The sequence below is a fragment of the Carlito syrichta genome, unplaced genomic scaffold (assembly GCF_000164805.1).
Source record: "Carlito syrichta isolate Samal-C Ts95f unplaced genomic scaffold, Tarsius_syrichta-2.0.1 Scaffold63521, whole genome shotgun sequence".
Lineage (NCBI taxonomy): Eukaryota > Metazoa > Chordata > Mammalia > Primates > Tarsiidae > Carlito > Carlito syrichta.
This window is the reverse complement of record NW_007007617.1, coordinates 115872-135037: the sequence shown is the minus strand read 5'-3', so window position 1 is coordinate 135037 and position 19166 is coordinate 115872. Positions and strand designations below refer to the sequence as shown.

Genomic DNA, 19166 nt, shown 5'->3' with positions numbered 1-19166 from the left:
TTCTCAGTGGTTGATTCTGAACTATCCATGCTGTTCAAAAGATGTTGATAAATTAATGGGTGAGGAATTAGCCTTTTTAATCTAAGGCTAAGATGTTGGAAAGCATATACTATTCAGGTCTGTCACAACATCTAAAGTGGCGTTTCTGTTCAATCACTTGATGGCTGTTTTGGAAGCTCTTTCACAGAGATGACAGATGTCTTTGAAAGTGGTGCCCACTTCCTTTTACAAGATTGAGCAACAGAGCATGGCAAGGTGACCTCTTAACATTCCACACTGAGCAAGTGTGTTCTGGGAATTAAAATCTATTTCTCCAATCCTGCCATGCTGAAAGAGAAACCATACAGTCCTTCCACTTTCTAAGTTTTTTATTTGTTTAGGCTGGTGGTTCTCAAAAGTGTGCTATCTGTACCAATGGCTAAGTGTCATCTGAGAACATGCTAGAAATGTCCTTCTCAGATGCCATCCTGGAGTCACTGCATCAGACAGTATGAAGGTAAGTCCCAGCGAGCTACCGTATAAGCCTTCAAGGTGATCCTAATGAATATTAAAGTCTGAGAATCACTGTTTAGGTTATTTTTCTTCCATAAATGCCAGTCTAAACAATAAAGAGAAAAAGGCCAGCTAGTTTAAGGAATAATGCTTGTCACAGTTCCACAAGCCTTCCCGTGGGTCTTTTAAGAAGCCAGCTTGTACTCATGTGGGAGTCTTTGCATTGACTGTTCCCTCTGCCCAGAACATGCTCGCTCCTTCCTTATTCACAGCTAACCTGGAATGTCACCTTCTTAGAGTCACGTCCCTGTGGGATTTGTCAAAGTGCTTGCATTATGCAGGATATCACACATTATTTTAAAATTTAAGTGTGTTATGCATGTAATGATTTTTAATGACTTTTATATTAGAAAATAGCACAAAATGGTTTGATAACTACCTGTTACATCTGTGATATGGATAACTGGAGTGGTAAACAAGCATTCATAGAAAACCTTCATAGAAAAGTTAACTACACACAAGACAGAACCCAGAAAGGCACTTCCTGTTTTCATATTAATAGTCAGTTACTTCATATCCAGAGTAGATAATAAAATTAAGTTGGGGAAAAAATAGTTTGTGGCTGTTTAGAGAAATCTCATACACACTTGTAAGAAGGTTAAATATTTAAAAAGTTGAATGTTATATATGGAAATGATTGTAGGGGTGCATGTAGAAACAGCCAGTTCTCATGGTAAACTCCCTCCAAATACTGTGATCCGTTTCAAACAGAACAACTACACTCCCCTGGCCACCAATGCACTGATCAGGAGGACAGGGTCCCTTGGCTTATTCTAGACAGTCTGTACAACAGATTTATATAAGATGTGCTTTTTTTTTATGCTTTAAAAACAATAAAAAAATCAATCAATAAATTAAGTAGTTATACTTTAGAGTAAAATATAATGCAGAAAGAGCCAGTTAATTTTCCTCACAAGACACAAGATTACGTGAAATATGAAAAAGGTGGCTGTTCTGTTAGTTTATGATGTATACACTTATCTGTCACATTATAATTTAGGTCCCTCCTTTTTCCTCTTTTAGCAATCCTCAGTTACTAGAAGGCGGTGTTATCTACAGGGAAGAACGCCAGCCTGGGAGTCAGGAATTCTAGCGCCACCTCACTGAGGGACCCTGGGAGCATTTTCTGGTGTCACTTTATTCACTCCAACCATCTCTGTAGCATGAACATTGCACATAACTCTATGAACAGTAGTCAAGTTATCCCAACACAGAAATGTTCAGAGGGTTATAAGCTAAAAAAAGACTTAGATTGGCAAGATTTGTATTTTAGAGAAAAAAGGTAGCAAAATCCAATGCCAATTTAAACATAGTATCTAAGAGCAAGCAGTGAACACTGCAAGGTGAACCATGTAAACTTTATCTCTGGTTCTTCACAACCAAAAGCAATATTCTGAGATGAATGGCCAGTATAAGAAGATTAATTGAGATATTCTTCCAGGTCATACAGAAAACACAGCCTCCTCTAAAGCTACAGACACAGCATTAGGCCTTTTGGTAAATATCTATTTTTAAATTATGTGTTTTAGGAAGACACACTCAGGAGTACTTTATTTCACAGATTCTGAGATGCATATTTTTTCCTATTATAAAATATCTGAAATATCTGAACGTGTCCTAATAGTCAACGAAGTCTTAAACCATCGCTGGCCATGTAGCAGTCTTAGTGATCATAGATTATATGTGTATGAACATCAGAACATCGAGTCTGGAAGATGGAAGTCACAGCTTGAAAGAAAATCTTGGGAATAGTTGTGGAGCACTCATTTAACCCTTCAGAGCCAAGATTGTTGGACATAAAAATAACTAACTTTACATATCATTGATGGCAAACCCTAAGCCTTACAAGCCTCACATCACTGGCTTTTAGCTCTTTTACTGGTTCTTTTAAGAAATGCTCTTGATAGCACACAAAGCACCATGTGGGAAAACACGAGGCTTATCAACACCAAGTGAGTCATTTGGAAGAGTGTAAAAAGGCTTTAGGAATACAAAACAGAATCTAACTAGCTCATCTTAGCATGCACAAGTTGGGTGTAAGGTTAAAATCATTCTCTAGATAAATCAAAGCTATCTATTCCATTAATGGAGGAAAAAACCTGTTATAGGAAAACCTAGTATGACAAAAATGCAGTGTTAAAAACACTAAGTAGTGTAATAACAAAAAATAGTATGTCTTATAATTCATGAAATACAGTAACATCTACTTGTAATCTGTGGAAGACAAGACATTTTTGCTTAATTCCACCTAAAAGTGTCCTCTGGTGCATCACCTGCAAACCACAGCAGCCCACAGCATTCAGGATGGAGGCATTGTGAATAACTCGGTATGGGATTCCCAGCTTCGCCGCTCTCAGAACAAGGTCGCTGTGTGTTGTGGCCCTGCAGTGAGAAAAAACTAGAATAGGTCAGAAAGTCAGTAAGCAACAATGACTTTTTAAGACAGTAAAGTATAATATGAGTTAAAGTCAATCAGAGTTGAGAACACTGCATTTCTTCAAATTCTTCTAAACACCAAGAAAATGTAAGACTAAACATGCCCTTCACAATGCTACTAAAGTACACCTAGAACACTCTTAGTGCAGCCTTGACGGCTACTGAGGGAAAGGGTGTTGACTTGCTCTCTGTTCTGGTAATACCTGAAGAAGACATCTTGGAATACAGCTCAGCAATTTAACTCCCAAGGAACAATTCTTAACCTCTTGGGCCTAAAAGCCCTTTTCAATTCTTAAAATTACTACTCTAGAGTTCTAAATTAGAGCATAACTAAGACCACTTCCCTATTTCTGCTCTATTCTGAAGGCTTTGTTTTTGTATTTTGAAATATAAGGCAAGGTATTGCCCACTGGGTTCCAGACAAGCGCAATCAAGTGAATCAAAGGAAAGCCAGCCACGCTCACGTTCTGGTTTGTTATTGCATATAAAAGTTATGTTTATACTACATTGCAGTCTACTTAAAGTGAGCAATAGTATTATAGCTAAAAAAAAGAAAAATACACATCTTAATTTTAAAAACTTTATTACTAAAAAATGCTAAGGCTCACCTGAGCCTTTGGGGACCCATACTCTTGCTGCTGCCTGAGGGTCTCGCTCCGTGGCGATGGCTACTGACTGGGTGGTGGCTGCTGAAGAGGGGGTAGCTGTAACAATTTCTTAAAATAAGACAGTGAAGTTTGCTACATCAATTGGCTTTTCCTTTCACCAAAGCATCGATGTTGTGTGATACAATCTTACCCCCAACAGAGTTTCTTTCAAAACTGGAGTCAGTCCACTCAAACCCTGTCATGGCTTTATCAATGAAGTGTATGGAATATCCTAAATCCTTTGTTGTCACTTCAACAATGCTCACAGCATCTTAACCAGAAGTCAATTCCATCTCAAGAACCTACTTTTCTGCTCATCCATAAGAAGCAGCTCCTCATGCATGCAAGTTTTACGGTGAGATTGCAGCAACCCAGTCCCATCCTCAGACTCCACTACGAATTCCAGTTCTCCTCCTATTTCCATCACATCTGCAGTGACTTCCTCCACTGCAGTCTTGAGCCCCTCAGTCATTCATGAGGGCTGGAATCAACCCCTTTCAAACTCCTGCTAATGTGGATATTCTGACCTCCTCCCATGAACCCCAAACGCTCTTAATGGCATCTAGAATGGTGAATGCTTTCCAGAAGGTTTTCAATTTACTTTGCTCAGACTCATCAGAGTGATCACTCTCTATGGCAGCTACAGCCTCACACAATGTATTTCCTAAATAATCAGACTTGAAAGTCAAAATGACTACTTGATCCATGGGCTGCAGAACAGATGCTGTGTTAGCAGGCCCAAACACATCGACCTCCTTGTACATTTCCACCAGAGCTCCATCAAGTACATTGTCAATTTGCAATGATTTTGAAAGGAATTTCTTTTTTTCAAGCAGTAGTTGTCAATGGTGGGTTTCAAATATTCAGTGAACCATGCTGTAAACAGATATGCTGTCATCCAGGCTTTGTTTGTTCCTTTTACAGAGTACAGGCAGAGTAGACTTAGCATTGTTTTTAAGGGTCCTGGGATTTTTGCAAGGGTAAGAGAACATGGGCTTCAACTTAGAGTCACCAGCTATATTAGCCCCATCAAGAGCATTAACCTGTTCTCTGATATCAGGCACTGACTTCTCTGAAGCTATGAAAGTCCTAGATGGCATTCTCTCCCAGTACATCGTCTACATTGAAAATCTATTGTCCAGTGATTCATCAGTGATCTAAACTAGATCTGGGTCATTTGCTACAGCTTTTAAACCAGCACTTGCTTTCGAGCTTGCATGTTTATGTTATAGAGATGACTCTTCTCCTTAACCCCATGAACCAACTTCTGTCAGCTTCAATCCTTTCTACTCCAACACCTCACCCTGTTCAGTCTTCACAGAACTCAAAAGAGTTCAGGCCTACTCGAGATTAGGTAACAGCTTAAGGGAATCTTGGGACTAGTTTAATCTTCTATCCAGACCACTGAAGTTTCTCTATATTACTGATTAGTTTGTTCACTTTCTTGTCATGTGTCACAGGAATGGCAATGCTGATTTCCTTCAAGAACCTTTCCTTTGCATTTGTAGCCTGGCTGTGGGATGCAAGAGGCCTAGCTGTCAGCCTGTCTCAGCTTTCAATATGCTTCCTTTAACCCATTCGCTTCAAAGGAAAGACATGCATCTCCTCCTGCCAAAGGAAAGACATGCATCTCCTCCTGCCACTTGAAGACTTTGAGGCCATTTTAGGATTGACTGGGCTAATTTCAACACTGTTGTTTCTCTGGGAGAAGGGAGGCCCAAGTGGGAAAGGAGAGGGTGGCGGACAGCCAGATGGTGGAGCAGTCAGAACACACACAGCCTCTGTCAGTGAAGTCTACCATCTTACATGTCCTCAGTTGTGGTGCCCTGGAATTATAGGAGCGACATCAAAGAGCACAGACCACAGATCACCATAACAGATGTCATAACTACAGAGAAGTCTGAATGATTGCGAGACTTACCAAAAGGTGACAGAGACAGGAAGTGGACATACTATTAGAAAAATGGCACCGATGGGCCTACTTGATGCAGGGTCGCCACAAAGCTTCAATTGGTAAACATGTAGTATCTGCGAAGTACAGTAAAGCAAAACACACTAGAACAAGGTATGCTTGTGTGGGAGTTTTCACAGCCTGTCACCTTCCAGTTTTTATGTGAGAGCCCTTGCTGATACAATCCTAGCTGGAGCTTACATTTGTCTCGCTGTCATTTTATTTGTGTGTGTGTGAAAAGATAGAGGTTTATTAAAATATAAACATTTGAGAACAAGTAAGATAGAAGATAACTACAACATATACAGGCACTTGCTGCGAGCATCATCAGAGGTATTTATCCATTGACTACCATGTGCTACCACACCTTTCCTGGCTAGAATAGAAGATGGGGAGGTGGGACAGAGTTGCACTGCTGCCTGCCTGCCTGCCAGGAGGGTATCAGGACTGCTTCTTAGGGAAAGCGCGACTTGGGTCAGGGGGCCCCACCCCAGGGGGACCTTCTGGTGCTCCCCGCTCCCTGCCTCAGGCTTCTGGTCAAGACCTTGCTGTTGTCCTTGAGGGCAGTGAGGGCTCACTCAGAGTGGGGGTTGGGCAAGCTGCCTGGGCAAAGGAGGAGGATTCTATGACCAGAAAGACACAGCAGGTGGTCCCTGCATGGGAAGAGTCCACCCTTCGTGACCTTGAGAAAGACACACAGGCCAAATGTCTGAGACATCAGGTGGGTCCAGCACCACCCACCTGGGCTCCTCATTGGCATCAGGCCCCAAAAACCCTGCTCCTCTTCACAAATCTTGCACCTGTTTGGTGGGCAAGGCTTCTGAGGCCAGAAGAGGGCCAGCCCCGTGGATGGGCTGTGTGTGTGTGTGTGTGTACAGAGGGTTGAGGAGGGAGGGAAGATGCAGCTTGCCAGGCTGAGGTATCCGTTGTGTGCTCAAGCTTCTGACTTCTCTTTCCTTTCCTGGACAGACCTGAAGGTCAGTCACACCTCCAGCATGCCTCACGCATGGCATCTCCCACCACCAGTCTGATGACGTCACAGTGGTGCTCAAACGAACACTTCTGGCTTACTTGCCAGAGGTGAGCCTCATGCAAGAATCACCTCTTCTCGTCAACACAGGAGCAAGTTGTTCCAGCCTGGGGCTGAGGGGCAGATGGAACTCTCAGCACCTCGTTGCTCTCCTGGGCAAGGTGCATGGCCTCCATGGCCTGCCCGTGACCTGAGCTGGGAACACTGAGCGAGGGGAGATGGCCTGTCCCCACCCTGGCCAGCTGGGGGTGGGGGCGTGGCTGGAAATGTTCAGGGCCCCTCTTCAGAGCTGGTGTACCTCAGGCCCTGAACACGGCTGAGAGTGGGCCTCCCCACCACTGTGATCCGAGTCATCCCCCCACTTGCCTCCCCTGCCTCCTCCCTCACTGGGCCTCTAGGGAAGGGCCAGAGGAGCTGGGGTACCAAACCACTTGCTTGGCTTTGGGGGTGATATTTTCATTTCTTTGCTGCTACAACAATAAAAATTTTAAAATAAGACAATAAAAGTCAGCAAAACAACACATATAAAAAAGATTTCAGAGATGCAAATACTTCCTGAGAATAGAATATCAACAGTTACAAATCTGAGGTATTTCATCGGCCTGACATCAGCACGTTGGGGAATGGTGAGGCTGAGAGGACCCTATGGCGGGGGGGGGGCAGGGGACACATGAGCTGTTCTTGGGAGAGCTGACCAACTAGGGTGAGTGGGGAGCATGAGGTCTGGGGGCATCAGAACAGAGTCCGCAGGAAGAAGGGGCCAGGGCCTGGGCCGTCCCAAGGCTCTGCCTTCCCCTAGCAGACGCCTCTGGGCCCTGGGACTGAAGACTGACATCACATGCTCTTTTTTGGAACCACTAAAAGGGGTATATGGGACCCTGAGGATGGACCCAAGACCTGAATTTGGGGGACCCACTCCCAGGACCCAATTGGTAGGCAAGGCAAGGTGAGGGTCCACCCCACGCTCAGCATAAGGGCCACGAAGGCATGCACTTAGCTCCTAGCAGCCCCACCTGGGACTTAAAAATGGGATTGGGCAACCCCTTTGGGTCCCCTCCCACTGTGAGAGTTTTTCTGTCCTCTCAATAAATCCTGCTTTCTAAAAAAAAGGGGGGGGGATTGAGCAGGGGAAAAGACAAGTGACCCGGGGGGTCATGGCAGAAGGGCAGGAAAATAAAGCGGAAGAGATGGAGGGCCCCCAGCCCTGAGCCAGCGGGCAGACTGTGGCACCCTGTGCCTGGGATGGAGGGGCGGGAACCCTGGAGGAAGCCGGGTGCCCACAGACCCCCACCCAGCGCTCCAGCACAATCCCGTCCTATCCCTCTCTCTGCCCCTGGAGTACAGCAGGACCTGAATGGAGGCTGGACAGATGGACACATCCAACTCTCCATGCCTGAGTGGAAGGTGTTTGACACGGGCTCCGTAAGATCAGGTAAATTCTGTGCACCAACTTCCTCTGCTCTTGGCAGGATAGTGGGGCATGGCGGCTGGGTCCCCGTCAGAGGGACCAGCTGGCGGAGGGCTCCATGCTGGTGCCCAAAATGAGGCAGGACTTGCAAGCAGCGAGAACTCTGGGGAGCTGAGCCCGCCAGGAGGTGGACCACGGGCTTTGGCGCAAGCAGCTCACCTGTGCAGGTGGGCCGTCAATGTCCACAGACAAGTTGATGCTCCGAATGCTGCTTGTGGTCAGGTTCAGCACTGCCACTGAGGCCTCTGCTCTGTCCCCCCTATCATGGGTATTGCTTTTCATGGGCAGCTGGTGCTTCATGCTGCACCAGACACTGCTCCTCCACAGCCTTGACGCCTTCTTCTTGGGAGGCTCCCCAGACTCTAGCCGCTTCTGCAGCTGCTCCAGTGTGGTGGTCTGGATCCCGGCCAGCTGGCCTGCCAAGGTCACAGGAACTCCATCACCTTTCCTGGGAGTGGCTGCTGGTGGTATCCGAGGGCTGCTGGTACTGGTGCTACTGCCAGAGCCAAGCCCAAGGAGGAAGAAGTGGATCTTGGGCAGGGAGAGAGTGCCTCAGCAGCAGTAGGTGAGTAGCCAAAGAAGCAGGAGCTGCAGTTGGGCTGCTGGCCCTCCCTCCAGTGGCCGTTGATTGCTGCCTGCAGCTCAGCTGGGAAGCTCAGGGCTTTCTTCCTACACTCATAGGCATACAGATACTTCCTGTACTGGGTCCTGAGAGTGAAGTCGGCACTGGTGATGGCCGTGGGCAAGTTCAGGCCCTTGGTAATCTCCCTCAAGATCTTCCTGATGATCTCCACCAGGCCCCTTTTGGTCACCAGCTTGCGCAGAAGGTACAGGTCCAGAACCTGCTTGGCCATAATAGGGATTCGGCTAAATGGGTCCCCATCTTCTGCATGAAGACAAAGAGGTCATCCAGGAACCCTTTCCTTTCAGGATCACCGTTCAGTTCACACTGCTTGGCAAAATCTCGAGAGATCTCTCTTTCCTTGCTCCATCGGCATCATCACTCCAGGCCAAACCACCATTTTGCTTGAGCTGCCCATCCAGATCCAGCTCGGCTGCCCTGCCGTGGAGAAGGAAGGTAGGGACTTGGAAGCATCTGTGGTATGGTCTTCTTTCACTTGCTGTCCATGTGGTGGGTGTCCTGGTGCTGGAAGTAGATTGGACAAGGGTGCTACTGCTTTCTGCACAAGAAAATATTTGGAAGTAGCCTGGGTTTCTTTCTCAACCACCTCTGCAACATCATCATCCCCATCCTTGACTTCCAAGTCCCCTTTCTCTTCCTAAGGCTCTGAGTTCATGCTACCCCATTCAAAAACTTGGGCCAAAAACCAAACCAAACCAAAACAAAAAAAACCTGTTGAATAATAAAAAAAAACAACCCCTCAAATTCGCCCACTGCTGTGGTTGGTGGAACTCTGGCTAAGGGACTATGACAGGGCTGCCAGGAGGCCTCCCGGGTGTGGCAGAAAGGCACATGGGCTGTGACTGGCTTCTGGGCACACACAAACTGGGCTTCTCATCTGCTGTCCCTGCCTGTTACCCTTTCTTTTTTAAGATAAATCTCCTGACTATAATTAGTCAGATTGGGCTAGAGAGAAAACAGAGGTCAGTATGAATGTGGACACTGTTAAATGTATCCCATCAATTCAAAACTGCATTTTAAAGTCCCTTTTCTCTGTTGGTAAAAATTTCAGGTCCTACTGGGAAAACCAACAATAGCATGTTTGAGAAACTACATACGAACAAACAGAAGAACTGGCCAGTGCACACCAAGCAGAAGATCAGGGCTTTCACCCATGAGGTGGTCACATGCACATTAGCAAACGCCCACCAGGGAAACTGGCTTTTAATCACACACATAAAATAAAGACTAGTATGAAAAATAATCATTAACTTGATTTAGAGTAAGTTTTTAAAAAACAACATGAATGCTAATTGTAAAGAATGTCTCTAATATCATCTTCAACAGACTCTCACTATTTAGCATTAAGAATAAGGAAAACTGAATTAGTTACATGGTAAGTCATTTAAATAGATGAAAAAGAAAAACTGGTTTAAAGTTGTACTGTAAAATGACCAGACACATACAAATTTACGATTTCTGGGCATAAGGCTCTATCTAACCTTACAAACATGTATGTATATATGCCCCAAAATAGTAACATATTTATGTTAAAGATTTGCTTGTTACTTGGAACTGTCCTAAAGGCGATTTCAAAAAAGGGGACCTAAAGATGTTTTTATTAATGGAATCAATAAAATAAAGTACACAAAGGCGACCAATTTGAGTGTATAAGACTTGGAAAGTTTGCTTTATTTTATTTTTATTTTTTGAGTTGGAGTCTCACTGTCACCCCGGCTGGAGTGCAGTGGGTTGCTCATGGCCACCGCAACCTCGATCTGCTGGGTTCAGGAAGTTCCTTCCACCTCAGCTTTCCAAGTAGCTGGAATGCTACCTGGAAGGCAGATATGTGGCACCATGCCCAGCTAATTTTTTAATTTACTGTAGAGACGAGGTCTCACCAAGTTGTCCAGGCTGGTCTCGAACCCCTGAGCTCAGGCTGGTCTCGAACCCCTGAGCTCAGGCAATCCTCTCACCTCCATCTCCCAAAGTGCTGGGATTATAGGCGTGAGCCACCATGCCCGGTATTTGCTTTAAATTTTATGGTACCACCATATTTGACATAGGTATGGTTGATAGTCTGGAAATTTCACTGATGTTTGCAATGATATAGTGAAAATGATGATCTCATGAACTATTGGAAGCACTGTATATATTGGTACTATGCCTCCCTAAAATCCATTCACCTAAGCATTTAGAGTGATCTTTTAACAATGTTAATAAGATCGTGACTTTTCCTGCTTAAAATCTGCCAAAGGTTTACTACTGTGTTTTAAATAGAAGCCCTAGTCCCTCCAAGGCCTGACGTGGTCTGGCACCTGCCAACCTCTGGGCCAGCTTCTCATGTCCTCTCTCTCTCACTCATCATGCTCCAGCCACCCTGGCCTTTCAGTCCCTTCAACAGATTCTTGTGCTTCCCTCTGCTAGAATGTTCTCTCCTCCGGTTCCTTTTCATTCTTCAGATACAGAAAGGCATTTCCACATGACCTACATGAGTAAGTCTCTTCCTATTAGTTCCTAGTATTTCCTTTACCGCCTATCAGAATTTAAATGTATCTTTATTACTGTTGGCCTCTGCCCACTCAGCTGTAAACCTAGGCTCTGTCTTCGCACACAAGTGTTACCATCATGACAGGCATTATAAAGACATGTGTGGAATGGATAACGTGCCTGGTCTTTCTTTGTTGACCTTAGGCAAAACAAACAAACAAACAAACAAAAAAACCACCAAACTCTTTCACTATATGCCAAGGATTGTGAAGGAAGCCAGGGAGACAGTGTGAAAGATCGCCTACAAGGAAGCAGACAGATGTACACCACTTTAAAATAGTGTGTTGTGAGGGACTATATGAAAACTAGCATGAATGCCACGCGTCAGCAGTTAAGTGGAATAGCCCTTCATGTTGGGGTCACCAGGGATACCATCAAGGAGACGTGATACTTGAGCGAGGTTTCCAGAGATGGGAGGTTCTGACAGTCAGGACAGGTCAAAGCATCTGAGATGAAGGAAGTTGTCTGAACAAAGGTGGGAAGGTGAGAAGGCAGGATGATTAGGGAAGGAAGCCCTGGCTGGTGCGAGTGGGAGGGCTTCTCTATGAGAGTGGCAGGACACAGGAGGCAGGGCCAGCTGGGTAGTGTTTTAATGTCTGGCTGATGACAAAGCTAATAAAGTTCTCATTGATGAGCCCAGGTGAGGTTTCCAGACTGTGGTTTTTCAAGTCTGGCTTTCACCACAATGTGGGCAGGAGTTAAGAGTTTGTCAATGGACCAGGCAGGTATAGGGTGTATTAGCTTGAATTGGGGAGAATGGTGGGAACCAGAGTGGAAAGTAATGAAAAACTTGGTAAAACAGAAGTTGATGGCAGTGCCTCTTGAACTGTCTATGGCGGAAGGCCAGTGGTTTTTAGGCTCTAAATTGTCATGGATGCATTAAGAATGAACTATAGTCAAGTGCCACATAATGACGTTTTGGTCAAGGACAAACTATATACATGACAGTGGCTCCCTAAGCTTATATAGTACTTTTACTGAGGCTTTTATATGTTTGGGTTATGTTTAGATACATAAATACTTCCCATTGTGCTATAATTGCCTATAGTATTCATACTGTACAGTGTTTACAACTTAGGAGCAATAAACAATACAGATAGCCAAGGTGTGTAGTAGGTTACATTGGCTCAGTGTGTCTAAGTACACTCTGCGGTGGTCACACAATGACAAAATCAGCATTTCTTAGAACGTGTAACCGTCATTAAGCAACACATGACCATATCAGAAACACATAATATAATATAAAATACAAGTCCTCGATTTTTACTGTTAAATTCAACAGACATAAAATTCACTTTTAAAAGTGGCTACAAAGGTTTCTAGATGCCAACTCTCAATTTCTGTCTTTTATTTCTTCTGGACTGGTAATAGTTTGTGACCTGGCACCATCTGCTAACCTCTTTCTGAGGAGCACTTTTATTGCTTTTGGACACTGGCAGTTACTGGATGCCATGAGAGTCAAAAGTGATTCTGGGATCACTCATTTAGTGACTGTGAGAACTACAGTACCACCAAATTGGGGTGTTTCACTGTGGGAGAAGGTTTCACTGTAGAAATCTTGGGTTTTATGCAGAAAGAGTCGGTGTGATCGAAAATTCTTTAAGTATTATGCAAGATATTTTCTATAGAGGATTTTTCATTCCCTTAATTTATTTTATTATCCAATGGCTAAAAAAAGATAGGTACTGCTAATCTCTAAGAAACCTTAAGTTTACAGACAATAATGTCAGAGGGTAAAACAAACTACTTCTATATTTTTAAATGATTATCCAATGTTATTTGCAATCAAGTATAATGGTACACAATCTCTGGCACCTCATATTGATATAAATTGCTTTCTTTTTGACAGATACATGCACATATAACTCCATTCTTTTGAAAAACATCCTTGGTGGTGGGCTCATAGTGATTTAATTGTCCTATGTTCCCTAAATCTGTGACATAAATCTTGGGTCACAGGCCATAGACAAAGAAGCCTTCTGTTAGCTGGACTTGAGAGCTTGATGACGCTTGACTAGGCAAGGAGAAGCCCGTCTTCTTGAGGAAAAGCCGAATTAAAGGGTTGACAAATATCAAATTCAAGACAAGTGACAGTAGTATTGCCAAATAGTAGATGATTTTAAAAGGAAAACAAAAGCCTAGGACAAAGAAGCCGAAGATGCTTGCAATTATCTGCAGCAAAAGGTCAGCATGATTTTGGAAAATACAAATGAGCTACTAGTAATAGTGATCTACTAGCTAAGGCATCTGCTGCCCCCAATGAACTGCTGGAACAGAAGCAATGACACTACCTTTCCAGATGACACTTAACAATGGAGTTATACGAGGGGACCCCAAAAAACCTGGAATTATCTTTTGGAGGGCAGGCTCCTTGTAGTACAGGTTTCCACCACTAGGTGAGTGTTCCAGGAACCCATCAGCATCAGTGCACCAGCTAGTGTTGCTATGAGAGGCTGCATTTGGCTTTGGTGAATTTTTTTGGAGATTCTTTCAATGCATTTGCCCATTTCACAATGGGTGACTTACAAGTACACCTGCCCACACCATGCTGAGTGTTCAGCAGTTTTTGACCGAAAACAGCATGACCCCCATGCCCCACCCTCCCTATTCACCTGATCTTGCCCCAAGTGACTTTTTCTTGTTTCTCTGGATAAAAAGTCCTCAAAGAGAAATATTTTGCCAATGTGGAAGAGATGAAACAAAAAACGATGGAAGCACTAGAAGCCATCAAAACTGACAAGTTTAAAAACTGTTTTGAGCAGTGGAAAAAGTATCTCGATAGATGTGCTGCATCAAATGGAGAGTACTTTAAAGGTGATTGAAGTTTAAATATGTAAGAATAAATACACAATTTTTAATAAATAAATTCCAGGTTTATTTGGATCTCTCATATTTACCCAAATATATATTTTTGTATATACTCATATATATGTTTGCATCTATTTATTTTAATTTAATTTAAACATGCTATTAGTTTAAGCAGCAAAATCTGTTAATGGGAGCGCAGGCTGCCTACTGCTAAACATGAGATATTTCAAAAATGACATGTGATAATGTAATCATCTTTTACCACTGCTACATTCCAGAAGTGGTGTATTGCATCAAAAAGAGAGTACTTTGAAGGTGAATGAAGATTAAATGTGGAAGAATACACAATTCTTATAAATAAATTCTGGGTTTGTGGGGTCCCTCTCATACATATGATGATATATTCACCAAATAGATTTTCTTCATTAATCTCAATTTCATATAGAGCTTTAGGTAAATAGATTCCCTTAGCAGGACCTACCAGGTAAAAGTTATGAATTTAACAGAGTAATTCTTACTCATTAAAAAAAATTGAGTTGAAAATTCAGAATATCTGCTTTGACTCACCCAAACGGATCACCAACCACAAGGAATGCAACATCACTAATATCAGCATCCTTTAAAATATTATCTGCTTCTTGTTCCACTTCTTCTCTATCAGCAAGAATCAATTTTCTTCCATAAAACTCTTCCTGCAGATTTAAGTCCAATATCAAAATGAGAGCCACAGGTGACCTTCTCTCTCTCACTCTCTCTCTCTCTCTCACACACACACACACACACACACACCCCAAACTTTGTATGGGGCTGTGCAAATCTTGACAACCATCCAAACACAGATCACTGAACACAACTCATCAATGAGCTAGCCCTCTGTATCATGTTGCAATTAAACCCTGTCTTTGGGGCTGTCTCGATGTCCCGAGGGAAATGGACCACTTAATGTCTGAAGCTTTTTGCATTTTAAATTTACCTCTAAATTTGGTTCTAATATAGAACATTGTAGGATGAACAGAGAATATGTATGCATGAGCCCTACTTCAGACATATAATACAAAATAAGCATACCAAACAATAAGTATAAACAGTTTATAAAATTTATAAAAGTTTTATTAAATTTTCTATGGCAAAATACATAGTATCTCAGCTGAAATAAAAGGCAACATCAATGAGAAATAAAAGTAGAAAATTAAGATTTAGCTGTCTACATAACCAGCGAACATTAATATGATAATTGCCAAAAAGACTAATTTAGAATGGTATTCTCTAGTTCCTACTAAAAAGGCTAAGTTGAAGGAGAAAAAGCTAAAATCTAAATATATAAGAAGTTTCCATACAAACTGCTTTGAGAATCAATCCCCTGCAGTTCAGTGCTAGAGCACAGATCTGATGGTGGGGAGTGAGCTTGTAAGCGGGCAGTCATATGATAGAAGTTATAAGCTATTTTGCAAGACCATGAATCCTGTAACTGATTTCTTGCGGAGTAACATGTAACTCAAATGGAGTAAAGGTGGATGCATGGATAAATAATACTGCTTCTTACCCACTGAGGAGTCCGTGGGACTTATTAAAAGCTGTGAGGATTGCTGTAGTGGATATGTCTGTCAAACAAAATGAGTAAATGAACAACTTACTAAGCATCTGAAGATAAATGCTTTAGATTCAACTCTGATATTCTCTCTTTATAATAACTTGAATCTGTTCCTAAAATATAAAATAAGATCCCTTCCTTTTCTCTGCATATCATAAGACAAATGTTACAGAAGTCCTCAATGACAATTTTTTATTTGAGTCAGGGTCTCACTCTGTGGCCCTGGCAGAGTGCAGTGGCATGGTCATGGCTCACCACAGCCCTGACCTCCTGGAATCAGGTAATTCTCCCGAGTAGCTGTGACTACAGGTATGTACCACCATGCCCAGAACATTAAAAAAAATTTTTGTGTAGAGACAAAGTCTCGCTATATTGCCAAGGCTGGTCTTAAACTTCTGAGCTCAAGCAATCTTCCTGCCTCGGCCTCCCGAAGTGCTCCTCTGTAGGTGTTCTATGAAGTTAGCTATGTGTAGCTGTTATCTATCCTTAAAAATAAACAGAGTAACATAGAGGTCAAGAATGGCAGGCCTCAATTTAGAACTGCTTTGGTTCACATCCTGACTCTGTCACTCACTATCTGTATAAACCTGGGCAAGTTTGTTAACTTCTCTAGGCCTATAAAATGTGAAAGGTGATTACAGATTAGTAATCCTAATCAACATTTAAAGCACTTAAAACAGTGCACAGTAAGTGTTCTACAAATGTCAGTAGATATTCTACATAAGGTACCTGTAGGGGAGGTTGGGCCAAGCCCTAGCTCTTAACTCTGTAAGTGATAACTCATGTTTTTGGAAAAAACTACATTAACAAATTATAGCAATTAAAGTTAACATTTAGCTAGCTCTTAACACGTACAAAGCACTTTCACATGCATCATCTTAATAAAACTCTACATTAGTCTCCATTTGACAAACAAAGTAACTGAGGCTCAGAGAAGTCTGGAAATGTGGCCACTGACAACTAACATTTCTGAACCCTTTTTATGAACACTATGTTAAAAATATAAAGCAGGAGGTTTTCACCCTTTGCCCAATGTCACACTAATGTATCCGAACAAAGATAAAACCAAATCCAAACTTTCCTCTATGCCATGCTGACACCTTAGTCTACAAAACAGTTGTTTGTCTCTATTGTCTTAGATGCTTTTAAGTTCAGTGATCCGGAGTGTCAAAGAGTGACAAAAATGAGAGCAGAAAAAAATCAAAGCTGGTCTTTAGACACAACTCCTATTTAAATGCATGGCCAATCTGAGAAGCAGTTAACTTCTTCTTCAAGATTCTGAAGTAAATCTGAGACTCTGAGACCTTTAGAATTGCAAATCCGAGTATACAGAAGACCTAGAAATCTTAAGTTGCTTTTTTGTTTAGAAGACACGATACATAAAAGACAATTCTAAAAACGGACTCCCTCCTTCTATAACAAGTTCCATTAACCTTCTGACTTTAGTCTGCATTCTACTTGGCATTTGACAATGAACCTGAACTTGACCCTTCCAAATGAACTGATCCTTATGAGGGCCAGTTAATTATAAAATACACTAATAAATACTCCTATAACCCTCACCGGGAGATGTCGGTTTCAAGCTAAGATCTCCCTGGCTACAATCTAGACAGAAAGGCAGTAACCATTCCCCAAGGAAATACTTCAAAGGGGTACACTCTCAGCTTGGTTTCTGCACACATCACCAACTCATTAAGGCTGTGTCAGCCCTTGTTAGCACTCAGCTCAAAGATTTCTTGGCTATCTCATGAAATGAGAGATTTTGATAACGATCCCCAAAAGTATAAAATAACTTTCCTATTTATGCAGAAAGTCACAAAAATAGACTTGTAGAGCAGGACAAAGCACTCTTTCATTTCCCAAGTCACTTGGATGGAGTACGATTTCCATTCTCCCGCTCCCCAGACCCTTAATGAACAGGGAATGTTTCAGAGGGTTTAAACGAGCAGACCTGAAAATCCTGCTCAGCTCAGTGTAGGAGAACCAAAGTTAGAAAGCATCTCCCCAGAAGGCCAGGGAAGTTCCCGCACCTACCAAGGCTTCTTTCCCTACAGACAGGACTGACGTGTAGGCTTCCAGGTACACCCGGCTGCAGCGTCTGACAACTTCCAGGCCCTTGACCGTGATGTCCTTGGCATCTCCCAGGCCCAAGCCAATGAGGTAGAGCATCGCGAACTCCAGGGGGAGAGAGACTGCAGGACCAAGTGGACAAGAAAACTAGTGTCAGCTCCACCTAGGACCCACAAAGTCAAAGATGAAAACCAAAGTAGCACAAGAGAAGTGGCATGTGACAATCAGTGAGGTCTGGGAACTGCGTCACGCTCAAACAAGGGCTGGAATAAATGTTTGGTTTTTGTTTTGTTTTCAGTCGGAGTCTCACCCTGTCGCTCAAGTTTGGGGTGCAGTGGCGCGACCCCGGCTCAAGGCAAGTGTGACCTCCTGGGCTCAAGTGATCCTTCCGCCTCAACCTTCCAAGTAGCTGGGGCTACAGGTGCGCACCACCAGCCCAGCTAAGTTTTTTTAATTTTTTTTTTAGAGACAAGGTCTTGCTATGTTACCCAGGCGGGTTTCGAATTCCTGGTCTCAAGCGATCCTCCCGCCTCGGCCTCCCTAATTGTTGAGATTACAGGCGTGAGCCTCTGCGCCCGGCTGGAATAAGAGTTTTAAACAACCCTACCAATTTTGTCTCTTGTCACACACATCTAGGAATAACCAATTACCCGCCGGGAGAAGCGTAGTGGCTCCCAGTCCTCCCCGGGTTCCCAGCTGCCACCTCGGCGCAGAAGCAGACGCGGTGGCGCCGAATTCGGGCCGGGCAGGTACCACGCCTCGCGCCTCACCTGTAGTGCCGCAAAGCACCGGCGTCTTTACCTCACTTTACGACTGGCGGGAGCGCTGCGCTTCTCGGCTCCTGGGTTGAGGCGACCAGACCCCTGCCCCACTGGTCATGAATGACTCTCCAGCCTCACTGACGTTGCTGCAAAGCGCTAGCGTCTTTACCGCACTTTACGACTGGCGGGAGCGCTACGCTCGCCGGCTCCTGGGCCAGGGCGACCCAACCCAAGCTTCACTGGTCCTGAATGGCCCACCGGCCTCACCTGTGGTGCCGCAAGTCGCCGAGGCCTTTACCGCACTTTACGACTGGCGGGAGCGCTGCGCTTGTCGGCTCCTGGGCTGGGGCGACCCGACCTCGGCTCTACTGGTCATGAATGGCCCGCCGGCCTCACCTACGGTGCCGCTAAGCGCCGGCGTCTTTACTGTACTTTACGACTGGCGGTAGTGCTGCTCTTGCCGGCTCCTGGGCTGACACCACCCCCGCTCCGCTGGTCAGGAGAGGTTCTCGGGCCTCCGTGGCAGGGAGGTGAACTCATCCGCCGGCAGGAGTCGGTCGTTCCTAGCATGGCCTCAGGGGAAGGAGCGGGCGTGCCGCGAGCCCCCAGATTTGGGGCTGAGACATCCCATCCGGGCCCGGGTGAGTGCAGTCGCTCCTGGCCCGGAGCGCGTCGAGGGG

At 44.1% G+C, this 19166-nt stretch overlaps 1 protein-coding gene and 1 pseudogene across 2 annotated transcripts in view; both read right to left on the bottom strand.

The window, feature by feature from the left end:
* The window catches only part of DPH5 (diphthamide biosynthesis 5), a 34585-nt gene extending 16025 nt beyond the window's left edge, over window positions 1–18560 (bottom strand). Inside the window, exons 1-4 of one of the 2 annotated variants that reach the window (XM_008051030.1) lie at window positions 18496–18560; window positions 17690–17847; window positions 14632–14756; window positions 2826–2934 (exon numbers count right to left, since the gene is read on the bottom strand). In XM_008051030.1, coding sequence (XP_008049221.1) covers window positions 2826–2934; window positions 14632–14756; window positions 17690–17824 — 369 coding nt within the window. In that variant the 5' untranslated portion in view covers window positions 17825–17847; window positions 18496–18560. Of the gene's footprint in view, window positions 1–2825; window positions 2935–14631; window positions 14757–17689; window positions 17848–18375; window positions 18450–18495 lie in introns of those variants that run through there. The other variant, XM_008051023.1, reaches the window with a different exon arrangement.
* On the bottom strand, window positions 7699–9882 carry LOC103252443 (annotated as a pseudogene).
* Window positions 18561–19166: the final 606 nt, after the last annotated feature.